The 16,785-nt window shown below is 40.3% G+C and overlaps 1 protein-coding gene across 2 annotated transcripts in view; it reads right to left on the bottom strand.

The window, feature by feature from the left end:
* Window positions 1-16,785, bottom strand: part of CLSTN2 (calsyntenin 2) — a 348,080-nt gene that overhangs the window by 11,437 nt on the left and 319,858 nt on the right. The window contains exons 10-16 of one of the 2 annotated variants that reach the window (XM_050978010.1): window positions 9,825-9,991; window positions 6,286-6,434; window positions 4,759-4,982; window positions 2,945-3,115; window positions 2,205-2,374; window positions 1,554-1,677; window positions 19-203 (exon numbers count right to left, since the gene is read on the bottom strand). In XM_050978010.1, the coding sequence (XP_050833967.1) occupies window positions 19-203; window positions 1,554-1,677; window positions 2,205-2,374; window positions 2,945-3,115; window positions 4,759-4,982; window positions 6,286-6,434; window positions 9,825-9,991 (1,190 nt within the window). The remainder of the gene's footprint in view (window positions 1-18; window positions 204-1,553; window positions 1,678-2,204; window positions 2,375-2,944; window positions 3,116-4,758; window positions 4,983-6,285; window positions 6,435-9,824; window positions 9,992-16,785) is intronic. The other variant, XM_050978011.1, reaches the window with a different exon arrangement.

Below are 16,785 nucleotides of genomic sequence, written 5' to 3'. Positions count from 1 at the left end.
AGTGCCAGGGTTAAGTACCTCCAAGGGGTTGACGGTGATGGTGAGGGCAGAGTCATCCCAGTCCATCTCGTTGTCCTTGGTGCCCTGGTGCCCCAGGGAGCCGTGCTGATGGGCAGAGCGCAGCCGAAGCACACCCAGCGTTACCACCAACACCAGGATGCTCACACAGATGATGATAACGATCGTGGCCACGCTGGGAACCACTGGGACAAAGGGTGACAAAGGGAATGCAGTTACACTTGTGGAACAAGTCATCTAAACCTCACTAACCTTGTTCATTTTCAACCCACAGCAACCCCTCCTTTGGACTGAGAATCAGGACAAACACCTTCCATGTGCCATGTGCCTGGGATGACAGAAAGTGTTGACCAGTGCCCATCTCCTAAGGTGGAGCACAAACAAATGGTGTTCACAGGTATCTTATCCCGAGTATGAGAAATCCAAACTGAAAAGTGAGCATGCTCACCTTTGTTTTTTGAGGCACTTAACTACAGAAAACAGGTAGTTAATAAGTGCAAAATTGAATAGTTTTTGCAGTAAAATTCTGTTAACTCACTTGCATGTTGACCCCTTCTGATCACAGCTGAGGCCTCAACCTTGCTTGAGACAAAATGTACATCTCAAAGCTTATATTTTCAAAGGTTTCAAATGCTTGTGATTTCAATCTCAAGCTCCCAGAAATAAATGCACTGCCACCCTATTTGTCTATGTTATAACCTTCCTGGGAGACTCTTGAGGACTCAAGACATTTTCCCCCACTATTTGGTTGTACTCTGAGAAGCCCCTGTCTCCACCTAGTCACAGGAAGAAGTCTCTCTGAACTACTACATGTAATCAGCTCCATAATTATGTTACTGGAGAAATGCTGCCACTTTCTATGTGCCTTGAGGTACTGCAGTTCCAGGACCATGGGATAACCCAGTCCGTAACCCATTTTGTTGTCTTACCCTGCCTATAAGAATGTAAGTCTGAAATCGAAACAGTATTTTGGAACAAAAAAACCTAGTTTGCAATAGTTTATCCATTAAATATTCAGTTTCATTTTAGTGAAGTGCCTCTATAATGTAAAGAAAAATACAGACATTTTCTAAGCATCTCTGTATATAGCTACTCACAACTGCCTACACTTTACATCAGCTTTACTTCTTTACATACGTATCATTCAGCTAAAAGGATTTCAGAATCCAACTTTCAAACAGGTATCTTTGCCCTGCATTTAACTTCACTGAAAAGGTTTCAGATTTGGGTATATATTTTAACTCATATAGCCTAAAAACTAAATAAAAATATATCCTATGTATTTTTTAACCATAGGGGTCAGAGCACAAAACCATTAATGAAAACTTTAAAAAAGAATACCAGGTTTTAATTTAAAAGTACATTCTTGGACAGAATAGAATTCAGTGTTACCTTCTTTCACACCTATGATCTCTGAGAGGTCTTAGAAGCTGAAACAATGGACCTCAGAGCTTTAGTCTGTGGAGCAGGCTGACCCACAAGCAGGCTGACACATAGGAATCATTGTGAGCAGTCTCTGGGAAGGTGTCACATACCTGAGCTGTGAACTGCACTTACACTCCCCTCAGGGTGCTGAACAGATTGGAGAAATTTAGGCTGGAATATCATGTGATTTACATGGTCCATGAAGTTTGAGTTGGAGCTGTGTAGAATATTAACCTGGGAGAAGAGAAAAATAAGAGACCAGATACTCAAAAGTGTTTTATATTCCAAGCCTGCTGGTTCCATATATTACATTGGACTAAAAAGTTTATCAGCAGATAGGGACACTACTTCACAGATGCTAAAGGACAAATTAACTCTTTTTTTTAATGCCAGTGGAAAATACACAGCTTAATATATTTCTAATTTGTAGCATGAAAAATGTATTCTAGCCTTTCTGGCTGTTGACTCTGAAGTGGCACAGAACAGGACTCTTTTGATTTACCTATTTCGATAAGTAGTGATTTTTTCTTCTCTCTATATTAATCAGCTTTTAGGTGTTACCTTTATTAACAATTATTAAGCGGTTAATTGTCTTTGTAAACACTTCTTAATTTTGACCATATTGCTAAGTAGGTCCAGCAGTTTCCTGGAGTTGTTACCTGGGCTCTAGGCCTCGGTGCTAGGTTGGAAAACATGACTCAGTCATTGCTCACCTCCAAGCTGAACTCACTGCTCACCTCCAGGCTGAACTCATTGCTCACCTCCAAGCTGAACTCCTTGCTCACCTCCAGGTTGAATTCATTGCTGGTGTAACGCCCATTGAGCTCGGAGCACTTGACCCTGAACTTCCGGTCCGAGGTGGACGAGGTGCCCCAGTTGCGGTAGCGGAGCTGCCGCAGCACCTGCTCGTAGCTGAACATGCTGTCCACACCTGCGGGGTGGGAGGGCAGGGACAGCTCTGGGACAGGCAAGGGAACACTGCTCTGGCAATACACAACAAATCAACTGCTCACAGAACACACAGAACTCAGCAGAAAGGTCTGGAAATGATGGGGCATCAAATGTTCCCTGACACTCGATTTTGTACGGAAAGTTTTTGGAACAGAATGTAGGTCCCTAATGGAGAGGGGAAAATACGACAATGGTACAGAATAAATTACTTAGTGATGAGAAAAAAATGGCCAATGTCCCAGCATTGTACAGGAACCCACTCACTCCCACGTTCCACTGTGATGGTCCACAAGAACCCCACATTTAAAGAAAGCAGGGATGCTGTATTCCTTACTTGGGGAGTACAGGAGGGATGCTGAGAATCCAAAGGGCAAACACAGCACATTCAGAGATCAAGAAGCAGCTATGTTTTTTAAAATACAGTCACCCTTGGGATATTCTCATGGCTAGAAAATCACCAATTTCTGTCCAATTTCTTACATATTTGAGCTTTTGTTCCAATATATAATTGAGGTGACAAAATGAGGGAAAACAAATTTCCTGAACTTACCGTAGATTGAATATCCTGCAGTGGAATTTGTGGCATCTAGATGTTTTCCTTGAAGCTCCCCATTATCTAGTTCTAAACACTCCTGTTCAGGGTCTAGTTCTGCACCAATGACCAGAACATCACAGAAATCCAAGTTGTGGAGCATTTCCTCTACTATCACTTGTTTATTGGCTGTGAACCCATGGCATGAGGCATGAAAAAAAAGATGGAAATTAAGATAAATTATCACAGAACAGCTCAGTCATTTTATGTGCTTTGTATCAGGGCTTTCAATTTTTGCCAAGATGGCTGAACTGTTTTTGCTGATATTAAATCCAGCACACTTAAATCAAATAAAGAGAAGTATCCAGTCTGCACAAGTTCTGTGATGATGAAGGCCTTACAAACACTGAGTCAGATAAATAGAAAATATATTGCTCTGTAGTATAAGGCACCCAAGAACATTACTGGAAGTAGAAAACTGAAATTTGATGTAAATTTCATGTAAAAAATTCTGGGTTTCAGTGCTCAATTGATACCAGCTTTCTCAAGGAAAACCAAACTAGAAAAATACACATCCAACCTATCTATGCTTGGATGATTCTCTCAGTTACTCTATGCCCCATAAACAATTTATATTACAAAGACCTGGCCATCTATCCCAAACCAAGGCATTATTATAAATAGCAAGATCCTGTGCTGTGTGACTTAATTAAGTTATAAACTGACTGTCCTTCAACATGTACAAGTTAAAAACCAATTCTGTTACTGGAAAAAGAGTAGCATATCAAATTATTATTTAAATTCTGTGATCAACTTAGCACAGAGTGTGTGGCAAAACTGCTTAAGCAGCTCCCTGAGGGCACAGACACTGCAAGTCTGGAACTTCCCACCCATTTTGCAAACTTGATGTTAGATGGTGTATTGGGAAGAAAGGCATTGGGAAGGAGGGCACAGCCAGGAAAGCCTTACGCCCTAGATTGTCAACTCCTGGTGCAGTGAATCTGGGTACCTGTGCTCTAAGTTACAGCTGTAACATGACCAAAAATGCAGCCCAAGTCAAATTTGTAGGCTTCAGGTAATCCATGCCTGTAAACTTGCATATCATTACCCATTTTCTCTTCTTCAGAGACATACATCTAGTTGCTGCATATTCTAGTCCAACAAACAATGTTTAGAATGATTCCTCAAATTACTAGACATTTCATCTGCCTTGCACACAAACATTCAAAACATTCATTTATAGACAATTATTTTATACTTGATTTATACTTTTGAACATTCACACAGTGTTGGATAATAATACACACATTGCTTAGCCTTAGAATAAACAGTCATCATTGAAAATAAATATTTTAAAAGGATTATATATACATTTTATAGGTGAGAAACTGAGTCATGAGATTACTTTATCAAGTATAACTCACAAGCTAGTATCAGGGCTGGAAACATAAGAGCAGACTAAAACTTCAACTTTTGTTCAATTACTGCTTTTCACCTTATCAGCATAATTAACAAAATTCTGTTACAAGTAGAGGCATTCTAATGAAAATACCCTACATAAAAGGATATGAAAGTAAGAGTAGGAAGGAAATATTCTAAAGTATACTAAATGAATACTACATGGAAAATCTGCATTTTTTGAAGCACCTTCTGATCTGCCACCATTTAACACATTTTTCAATGTGTTGAATTGAATTTCTTCAGTGCAGCATTACTGTGGCCTACTTAATCTGGGTGAAGTGACTTCCTTTGCATTACTTGTTTGCACCATGCTTTAAAAATATGAGGAGATGTTACAAATGAGTAATAATATTTAAAAGAAAGACACAAACCTCTGTCATGTTCTCTTAAGTCCGCTGAATACTCCATTTTAGTGACTGTGCTGACAATCCTGATGTCAGGTAACAAAATAACACCTCTTTCACTTTCAAACTGTGCAGCTGGTCTAGCAAAGTGGTCCATCCCAGTTATGGTAATCTTGGGCTCATTGGCCTGAAATACCATTACATAGGCATCTATATCTGGGATACTAATGCAGACATCTTCACCAAAACATCTGAAAAGATACATCAGTCATTAACTGCATGTAACACATTGCACATCAGAGGAGCGTGGCATTGGCAATGCCCCAAGCCCAGCTCATGGCCCTCAGGTCAGTCCAATTAATCCTCAGGCACTGCCACACATGAGGACGTACTCCTGTACCACTGCGCAAACAGGCCAGCTCTGGCCCTCCCCTCCCTTCCCACCTTCACAGATACTCATTCTGAAGGACAAACTCAGTCTTTCCTAAGGTGACTATCAGAATAATATTTTAATGTTTAACTGACATTTAACAGAGCAGTAAAGGGTTAAAAAAGTTAACTAGATAACAACTAACTTCAGCAAACCAAACATTAAATTCAGAAGGTGGTAGCTAATGAATACAACATGGTTATCCTGTCATGTGTGATGAAAAGGGCCTAATTTTCCATTTAAATTGGTCCCATTATGAACTCTTTTTGGGACCCTCCAATATTTGCAATGGACAAAAGGTGCCTGTACTTCCATTTTCACCCGAATCAGCAGTGTGCAGGAAGTGAATCTCCTGACAAGCTCTGCCTCATTTCCTGCTAGCACAGGAGCTGGGCCAGCCCTGGGGATGTGCAAGCTGGGCTGGTTCCAGTGGGGCTGCCTGGGGAGCTGTTCTTGCAGTCGGGAGCTCAGCCCCCAGCACAGCCCAGGCACCTGGGAACAGCTGTGCCCCCAGCAGCTGAGAGCTCTTAGAACTGGGCTTGTTTTCCCTCCAAAGCTCTGCTTTCCCTGCTCTGCACAGAGCAGAGCTCAGGGGAGCCCAAGAGAGGCTGTGGGCAGCTCTGAACACCACTGTGCAGCTGCTGTCACTGTGCTGCATGGACAGGGACCGACACAGAGCCACAAGTGCTCCAGGGACAGCACAGACATCAGGGGACAGACACACACCTACAGATACTGCTCTTGCAGGTATGTCCTCTGTTTGATGGAACAGGCCTGCATTAAAAAGTCATGGCTCTGGCTATCTCAGAAGGAATCATAAATTTTTAAAACTAAAAGTAAATAAGATTGCAGTATATGCACTGTTCAGTCCAGACTGCATGCCCCAAAACTATAAAGAGAATGCAAGTACATTACACTAACAAGAAAGGCTTCTTAAGAAGGTAATATCAAGAGTAATCCACCATGTAAATTTGCATAAAAGTAAATTAAATGAATCCTTTAAAGTTCAATAACAAAGCAGTATGATTTATCAATTTAATTTAGCCAAAAATATTCTTTTTACATGGCCAAAGAGAAAAGTAATTAATTAAAAATCTGTTCAGTTCAGCTGAAGTGTAACTTACTGGACTTCAGATGAGACTTTGAGACGTCGTACGCCTGCAGTAGGAAACTGTCTGGAGTTGATGTATGAGATCTTTTGGAGGGCTTGATTTATATTCTCAATGTCATCTCCTTCCATGACAAGGACTGACTGGGAAGGGTTGAAGTGATACTAGGAGAAATACAAATAATTAGTATTTAAGGGACCAGGTACAGAGTACAAAATAATACATATATTTTAAGGAATGTTGCACAGACGTAAGTAAAAATTTTAATGATTTAAGAAAAAGAAATCTCAGTAGCTATCATTGGCTGAATCCACATGTTATTCTCTACAACATGTACTTGTATCAGTCACCTAAATGACTACTGTTATAATTAATTTTGTAGTAAATTAATCCAGATTTGCTGTTCTTTTCCCACCCTTATCAACCTTGCTGATACAATTTCTTCAGCAATTTCCAATGCTATTTATTTTTGAACTCTGTAGAGGTTCAAACCTTAACTTACCACTATAGTATTATTTCTGTGTAATCTTTTTAGGTTAAACACATTCACCATATAAAAGCATTGTCTTTTGAACCAGCCCAGTGTGCAGAAGCATATTTTGGCTGCTTTCTGTTATAGTTTTATCCTGGGCTACCTTTCTGAGACATATTTCAACATGAATGAACAAAAGTTACAACATTTGCTTCCTACATCTTTATTAAAGTCAGACACACTAAAGGGGACTCTTCATCCTGTCTGATGATCAATAAGGGTGTCGTGATTTAATATGGAGCTGCTCACTTGGGCCAGCAAACCCTAGAAAATCACTGTCTGCTCTGGTAGCCCCAAGCCTTCTCTACTGCATTGCACTGAACACAGATCAGTCTCGATGACCAAAAAACTTTGTCACTGTTGTGACATAGCCAATGACTGATTTTTACCTTCATCATAATTAATCCTAATTACATGTTTTACCTGTTAATTGGTTCAGTAAACCATCTGCATTGCCGAGGAAACCAACATCACCCACTTGACATTGTACTGTTGCCAGAACAGGACAGAAATGCACTTTTCTCTCCTGCAAAGGCTTTCCCCAAAGCTGGGCACTGATAATGTGAAGATGTTCTGTTAAAATACAGACAGTGCCTGCCTACGCTTCCTTACAGCCAGAAAGGTTAAAAAGCAAGCACATCAAACAGACTGCGAAGAACAGGAGGAAGTGCAGGGTCCTTTGTCAAACAGTACATGGAGGACTGGGTTTAAAGCTTGTGTGGGAAGGTCACAACACACTAAAGGGTATTTTTTAACAAAGAGGAGGAATGACATGAATCCCAGCCTGTATATACTTCTTTTTCCTCTCTTTAAGCTAGTAACAGTAGAGAATAAAATTAGCAAAGGAGACTCTAGCTAGCCAGTTAATAGCTCAGCTGCAAAACAGCTGGAATGCTGCCAAAGGAACCAGAGAAAGGCTCAGTCTGAGCCGGTTTTGTATTTCTCATTAAAAAAGCTAAAAATAGCAACAATTTAGACAGTGTCTCAGAGAGCTGTTACAGATACTGAAAATTAGGCTGCAGCCCAAAACCAGTCCAACGCTATTGTCTCAGAAACTGCTGCTACACTGCTCTTTCTTAGGTGGTTAAAGCATGAATCTCCATGGTCCAAAGTGCCCAAAACACCCTCCAGTATCAGTCTGCCAATACTGAATCTGCAGAGCACCACATAAACAGCCCTACAGAACCCATTGTCTGTGCAGCTGTCACACATGCCTGTCTGGGATCAGGTGTGTTTGTTTTTGACACCACAACACCTTTGTCAGGCAACTGTTCTGCTTTCAGCTGAACTTCATTTTGTCAGCCCCCCAAAGAAACTCTTCCACAATCTCTCTCTCGTTGCTCCTTTCATTTTTGCCTCCTTCTGTTGCTCTCACTGCAACAGTTGGCTTGCTGAGGCAGTAAAAGCAACATCACTAACTTAAAAAACACCACTATGCCTCATCTGTATTTCAGAAAATGAAGATGTTTTGAAGGATTGCAAAAGCTTGAAAAGGCAGAGAAAACAATCCCTTGTCTTTCTTTTCCCCTCTGCACTGCCAGTACAGTGAAGAAGCCAGTCACAAATGCTGGAGCAGCAGTGGGTGGTAGAAGAGGGATTTTCCCAAGCCCATGAAACAGGGGTGACAAATATTTTCAGGTTTCAGAGGGCAACAACAGGGGAGGAATTACTATGCTTTTAAGCACCATGGACTAAGTGTATAGTACTTTAATTAATGGAAAATCCCAGCAAAGAACTTACTATTAGTCATACACACATGGGTTCCAGAAATCCCTACCTGCTCCTTGTATGCACTACCTTTTAAAAACAGCTTTAAATTACTCCTGCGTCCTGTTGCTGTGAGAAGCAGCAATGTGAAAATCTTAATGATGTCCTTGGTAGGATGATAAAATAATTATTTGGGGTCTTTCCTCATATGTAAAAATTAGAGCTAGTAAAACTCCTCCTTACCTTTGCACTTTCAATTTTCATTTTTACACTTGTTTTCACAAAATGTGTCAGTTATACTACACCATTGCAACCAGACAGGCATTTGGGTGCATTTCAGGCCAGTCTGTACAACAGAAAGGTTTGGCTAATAAAATGCTGTTCATGGCACTCCCACTCCATGTTCCAGATGAAGTGTTACAGCAGCATCCTCCTCCCTTCTGAGAACCCCACAACAAAACACGCCTGTTCAGTTTCTCAGGATGCATTGTCTGCACCCAAAGGAACTTCCTGGGCTGGAACGGAAGCTCAGCTCCTTTGGAAGTGGTATTTGTGTGTTAGGAAACAGCTTCACAAATTCATCTACACTGAGCACAAGAACACTGCCACCAAATAATGGTGTCAGTAAAGGAAAACTGACAATGCAGCGTATGTGAGCATTGGAATAGCCAACATCCTACATATGTATCCAAAGAACAAAATTTCAGAATTATCTGAATGAATGCAAACCCATCTAGCCACTAGGTCAACTGAAACAGGATTTCCCTGTCTGTTGTTCTCCAATCTTAGAAAAAGCTCTACATCACCAGTAGTCATATGCATAATGAAGATGGATTATGACTTATATTCAAAACTAAAAATTTAATTTCTTGGCTTTAGGGTTTTTTTGTGCTCAATTTTCATGTACCATAAAGTTTTCCTCTTTGAACACACTGACTTTTAGAATAGTATTGCATTAGGACTTATGTATTCCACTGCTTTAAAACTACTTGAGATCAAAATTCAATAAATCTTTGGAATCACGTCTGCTCCTGTAGAAGTAACAAAACAAGCATGAAAACACAACCTGGCAATTCATACAGGCTCTGAAGTATCAGAAGTGCTTTACTTTCTGATCATCTAGCTCTGCAATAATGGTAATATTTTTCTTTGCAGTGTCACAGCCCTTTTACTTCTCTGTTTTTTCTTTGCATGATTTTACGGGAAATTACATTGCTTCTGGGAGTACGTTTGCACTGTGTACTCTACCTTGGGCTCTCCATTTCATAAATCAGATCTAAATTTTTATCAAAGATTATGTCAGTTCATCCCTCACCTTTATTCCTTGGCCAAGACTCTCAAGAGAATTAATATCGAGACCTTCCTTGCAGGCCTGCAAACAGGAAATCACTTTTTGACTCTCAATTTTCCCTGGCCGTATTGTCAGACTGGCCAGGCTGCCATGGAAATACTGAGCAAACCTGGGCTTGGCGACTTCACCTCCTGCAAAAAAGACGATGCAAAAATGGTTATTGGTACCAACACACAAACTGCATGTGTAATAAATCACTTTATGTTTTAACATGTTTAAAGAATCTCTATCCATCTCAGCCAAGTGTATTTGAGAACCCATTTAGTGTGGTACAGTGGAATGTCTTGTGGGTTGTTGGGTGGTATCTGGTAGCAGGCTGTCTTTAAGATTCTTGATTTTCCAGGATTGTATTCAGGTGTTTATAAAGCTGTGACAGCAAACCCAGAGATGAAACATGGCTTCCCAAATGTATACAAGGAAGCAGATGATTTTTAAAAATTATCTTATTCAAGTACTCAAACACTAACTTACTAAACGCCAAAGTCCAATATTTACTTATAAAAACCCAGTATTTTCAAGCATTCTATGACAAGATCAGCTACCTCTGCCTTTGACCTCCCAAGAACACAGTACCAGATGAGCTGAGAGTGGTGCCTCTCTGTATACAAACTGCCACACTCCCTGGGCTGTGTCTGAGGACATGCTGGCAATTCCTGCAGTGAGCAGGGACCTGTGCACAGCTCCTCTTTGAGAGGCTGCGAGTGCTGTCCCTGACCCAAGGTGCATCATTTGGTGCCAGGTAGACACGCTTGGTTTGGTTTCACTCCAGGCAGCTCCGAAGAAGACTGATGTTTAGGAGCTGTCAATAAAACGTGATTATAGACTGCCTGCTCCCGTGATCATGGCATCTCAATTAGTCTTGGGACAGTTAGTGATTTACTCATCCTCCTTTAGGAGAATTTTTAGAGCTTGTTTTTCCTGCAGTGTTATCTCTCTCAGTGCATGCGAATTACTGCCTGCCTGGAGCCTGGGAGGACCAAGGAAGCCACACAACAGGGAGCCAGGCAGACAATTGGATTAGCAGTTGATAAGCTGTTGATTAGGTGTTGTAATTGGTAGATAACTCATTTCTACAGTGTTTGTAGCTTTAGTATCAAACAAGGTTTTGGCAGGCAAGATAGCTCAAACTTGAACTTTAACTTGTGTGTGGATTGGAGTTGGATAGGGATGAAGTGGAAGATTGTCTTTAGGCTGCTGTTGTTACCTAAAAGCCCAAAACCCCTCACTTTCAGTCTCTGCAGGATGGGCATTATGAAGAAGACTCGAGCTATTTTATATAGTGAAGAAAATACATCCTGGTGTACTGGCAGGAAAGGGGTGTCCAAGCAGGCTGTTTCTTCAGAGAAGTAGGAAGGGGGTTTTTATTTGTTTCTTTGGTTTGGTTTTTTGCGGTTTTGTTTTTTGTTTTGTTGTCTGTTGTTTTTTGTAGTTTTTTTTTTTTTTAACATTACAGTATAAACTGCCTCTCTTTTTCTTGCCCCAAAGAAAGGTTTCCCAGGGGAAATTATTCTTGTCCACTGTCATTCATTTGTCCATTACACAGGAAATTTCCTCTGGGCAGAATTTTGAGATTTTTTTTGAGATTTCCTAGAAACTTGCACACATACAACAGCTTAAGTTCAACCTTTCTGATACTTACCAAGACAATTATTTGGTAAATCAGTAGTGCATTATGGGGACATTGGCTTTTCAGCCAAAATGCTGTTATATTTATCTGCTTACATTGTCTTTAAGAGTACATATACAGCAGTAATGTAACTGGACAGAAAAAGATATGCTGAATTAAAAAACCAAAAAAAGCAAGCATCTCCTTAAAAAGGAGACAAAATCATTTAAGAGCTTACAGAAGAAGAAGGAATCACATTTTGTTTGAAGCTTCACATTCTCATATCACTACAGAATTGTGAAGACAGCAAGTTCCAAGGCTAAAATACCAACACTAGTCCTGGAGCTTTGAAATTTAGAAACCTATAGTAAGTCAGCCAGTAGATCTAATAATTCTGAGGAGATGCAAAATAAGAAGCAGGCTCAGATCAGTGAATGTATTTAAATGTGAAATACACTCATTGAAATGTTTATAAAAGATCAGACAAGAAGCCAGAACAAAGAACTCAGTGCTGTGGCTTTGCCAGACAGAAACAAGCAGAATGAACTGAAGCATCCATGAACGCATACTGGGTGTTCTTCCACTTTGGACTAGTTCTTCTCTGGTATTCTTGACAAAGCACTTATAATTACATTGCTAGCTCATTAGCAGTGATACAGTATTTGCCTATAAATCATTAAATACGCAGGGTATTCACTGTGCCCAAGCCAAACTTTTAAGAAATGCTGGTGCACAAGGAGGTATTACCATCTTGGAGATGTATAATTCTTGTTTAAAGTCATCTGTGCAGCCACCAACATAAAACATGGAAGAGAATATGAGTGTTTCCAGAAATAAGCTTTTAAAATACTCTGAAAATGCAGGCACTACAAAAACATTGAGCATTTAAAGAACAAGGCTTACATACCCTCTTCACAGGAATAAATAGGTGTTTGTGCAGGTGGAGAGATTGAGACTGGACTGTAAAGGAGGTGATGTAATATTAGCTTGGGAGAGGCTATCAGCTGTTATTTAAACAAAAGTCTCCAAGCATTTCAAGAAACTGTGAGTGAAAAATAGCTGGGAATAGCCAGTATCGTACTTTGTGAGTAGAGAAAATCTGCAGAAACATGGCCATGGTGATGGCAGGGTGAGCCAGGCTGAGACAAAGCATGTGAACAACTAAGAGCAAACTCTGCAGGGACATGGAGGATGAGGCACTCTGTCCCCAGCCCCAAGATAAATACAGCTGTACCTATCTATTATTGAGAATATTGCCTTAGCTTTCTAAACTCTTCTGAAGATAGAGGCTCCCCAAGCAATTCCCTCTGTCGACCACTGATCCTTGAGAGGGATGTTTATTCCCAACTGGAAATGTGAGCAGTCAAAATACATCTGTATCATTTTCCTTTGTCAGGCTAAACAAGGAGTTCTCTTTACATCTTCCACCTTACACTGTAGACTATGTTGACTAACACAGAGAACAAAGTGGAGCTCCAGTGACAATAGTCAAGTATATGAAAATTTGCAATAGCTCTGCAACATATCTCCCGTAGACTAGGAACATCCCTGTTTCTCTTCCTGGAACTTATCTTGCTGAAGTACTAACCCTACTGTAGTGTTCTTGTCACTGTATTTGTAAAACAGGATGTGCCTATTCATCCAGGGCACTGAGAACACCAGCACCAACACTTAATCACATGAAAAAACAAGAACACTTAAAGAGAGAATACAATACAATATTAAGCAATCTTGTCTTATACAAGATTGCTAAATAAGCCTTCCATAAGCAACTTTTACCAGTGTTAATGACAAAATTATATACCTGCCAATTCTGAACTTGAAGGTGAACAGAAATCATTATATTTGACTCTTCTTACAGTCGCTTGTAATTGCAGCAGGCTGTCATTTTGATATTCTTCTGTCTCAGCATTTCAGAATCTTCTCAGCTCAGTGGGGTATGTTAGCTGCTGATATTCCCATCACCAGTAATTATTAAATTGCAAATGGACAAAATCAAATGCAATAAAACTGGGAAATAAAACCCAAAACTCTCACTAAAATTAAAGGGATAGCCTAAAGCCAGTTTCCTACAAATCCTGCTTTCTAGCTTTGATAAAATGTTTTATTCATATTTGGGTCAACTCTATTGGTGTGTTTGAAAGCTGTTTCCTTCTGCTTCTGCAATCTGATATTCTTTGAGTATTTCACTTGAGCTTTTCAGTGGGTGGAAATTTAGCCCAGGATGGCCAATCTCCAAATCCTAGTCACTCTGAAATTCTGAGCTCCCAAGACTAGATGAGTATAAATATATTTAATCCAGAATGAACGTGATAATTCCATTGCATGTTTAAGCACAATGGATAACTCTACCTAATGCTGATAGTAACATTTTACAGATTATCCAAATTCTTCCAAATACTGATTTTTCAAATAGAGATCCTTTGACCCTGAGCAGGATTCATTTCATGCTCCCCATGAGCAGCTGGCAGGCAGCTCAGAGTCATTGGCTTCACTGGGCAGGAGGATGCTCAGTTGCCCTGCCTGGGCTTGACTCAGCACTGGTGTTACCACCTGCTAAGAAACAACTGAGGAAATACATGAGACGCTCCTAACAGCCCTTACTGCTTTAAGGCACGTTGAGCTCTTGGTTCTGGCACTAAAGTGAGCCTTAGCAACAACCTTTTTGGGATAATGAAGAAGACGTAAACAAAGAATGAAGCGGAGCTCCAGTTTGTAATAGCTCTGTAACACAGCATCTCCAGCTTCTCTTCAGAGCTCAGGATAACCAGTTAACTTGGACTGCCTCAGCAAGGTTTATGGGACTTCTGTGCTGTCGGGGTCTTTTTGCCCTTTCCTACAAGTGAAACACTGCTCAGATACAGCTCATCCCCAAGACGTTGGTAATTTCTGAGAGAATTTTAAAAAAAAACCTAGTCCTCAACTGTGTTGTATCTTGTGTTTCACTCAGCACTATGTTTATTGATTTCTATGGATTAATATGCTGTGAATGCTAATTCTTGGAGGATGGTTAAGTAGCTAAGGCTGATTAATGATAGGGCCAAGAGAGGAAAATAGAACCCTCCCTGCTGTCAAGGAATTAAGTTAATGTCTGTAACACAAAAAAGACTGAAACTACACTATAGTTTAGTCATCAACTATTCTTACTACAATTCCTTCCATGAAAAATTTTTGAAGCTACTGATTTTTTTCTCTTTCTTAAATGCAGATGTTGTGGTTGCCATCACAGTTGTGAGGGAACACAAGCCACAGGCTTGTTCAGATCTTGCTGATAAAATTGTGCATTGCTTTTCACACCTGACCCAGCATGCATCAACACTCCCAAAGTCTGGCAGATACAGGAGGATGGATGCTGGCTTTTGGCATTAATTCAACCCTTGTAAAAGGAAGATGGTGTCAAGAGACTGTGGAGGCATCCAGAGGAACCACGACATCCATAATTATTCACAATAATACTGTTCACTCCTTAGTCATTGTTGAAGTAGAATACATCATATCTTTCCCTTGCTAAAATAATAACTGTTTTCTGAACTGAGACTCCTCTGTGCTGGTTCTCATCTCTTTTGCTGCTGGAATTATCTAGATAACTAGAGCTATCAGGGTATGCTGACAGGTAGTGTCCCATGATATTAGATGCCGCCTAGAGGCATCTCCTACACTGGGGCCAGGGTGTTCCCCTCCTACAAGAAGCCTTAAAGCCTCTGAGGCCTTGTGAGTGTTGGTTCACTCCTGTGCCATTCACAGTTGGGGCTGAGCTCACAGCAAGCCCAGCAGGAGGCACAACCACGGACAGAGTCACCCAGCAGGACATGCAGGAGACCCCACAGGCCCCTCAGTGGGGAGTGATCATGCTGCCAAATGAAAGCAAGACTTTACAATACCAGTTCTCGGCGCAGACATAAATAGGCACAGGCGCAGTTACAGCTGCTGCCTGAAATTTCAAACACACCAGATCAAATGGAGAAGACCAACCTACTTAATTTTAGCTGAGTATGTTGCAGATGACTGCCTGTCTTGGGGGGCAGTTCAGTGGGTATGACTCCTTATACGCATGGAGGAAAGCAAATGTTTTGTTATAAACAGTTGAAGACTGCCAGATGAACAACAATTTAGGGGGGTTAAGAACTGTTACCTGGCAATCACCTCTCGTTGCAGCCACAGAAAGGTTCTGCTAGATTTAACATTATATCTGTTAGATATAGCACTGGGGATTCCAGGGGGAACTGAAGAGTCCAGGGTTTGGACTTCATGGGGTTAAAATGCATTCATTTAAGAAGCAGAGCCTGTTTCCATGAAACATTTGTTTTTCATTTTGCATTGAGTTGATATAAAGTGTGACAAAATTTGATTAGCATTGAATTTTGCAGTTGTAGGTTTGACTACACAGATGTAAAGCTCTGTTTGTCCTCCTTACCAATCTCCAAAGAACAATCAGGCACGTCAAAACAAGTGGCTTTATTGAGCTCACAGATTTTGCAGGCTTTTTTGTCCTATCCTAATAATGAGCAAGTAATTATCAAGGCAGTCAAGTCACAATGAGGTTTTCATGGGAAATGGTGAAAACAAGAGAATTTCCAACTGAGATGCAATTTTTAAAAGACATTCTAGACTCTGGTTATACTGAGCCAGATAATTAAAGAACAATTGAGTATTTAGGGTTCCAACATAAAGATTGAATGAATCTTGGAGCAGGCACAAGACATTCTGGGTCTGAAGTCCTAAGGTTCAAGCCTCCAAATTTATCCCATCTTTTTATTACAGCAGTTTAGGAGCTGGGTTTAATTCTCTGACAAGTAGATTGGCTGTAAAACAGGATGAAACTTAACAAAGATTTCAGGAGTAGCCCCAATAAGTGACATGACATTTCTCAGCACAGAAAAGTTTTAGTGGGTTTTTTTATATGACTCAGATAAAAAATAATCATAAATTGGTCATCAAACATGGCCCATGTTGTCTGCCTCTGCTCTGGGTAGATATCATAACCCAACAAACCTTACTCAAGCAGCTTTAGACTTTAAAGCTTTATCTGAAGTAGGCCAAGTTCAGAGAACAATAAAGGCTCCCTTCTCTTACATGTCCAAATGCCAACTGATCTCTGTGCAATACATCCTTAAACCCAAAGTGGGTTTAACTTACACTACTGATGAAGATTTTTCTTAGAATAATAAAAACACTATGCAATTTTTTCACAATTCAGCCAATACATAAATATTGTTTAAAAAACCTATATCCCTATTCTCCAAGAAATATTTTTGTGCTGGTAAGTAGTTCTCCCTGCAGAAATTCAGTTAAAAATGGGGCATATATCTAGGGTAACAG

This window comes from Serinus canaria, chromosome 9 (assembly GCF_022539315.1).
Source record: "Serinus canaria isolate serCan28SL12 chromosome 9, serCan2020, whole genome shotgun sequence".
NCBI lineage: Eukaryota > Metazoa > Chordata > Aves > Passeriformes > Fringillidae > Serinus > Serinus canaria.
This window is presented reverse-complemented; position numbering and strand designations above follow the sequence as displayed.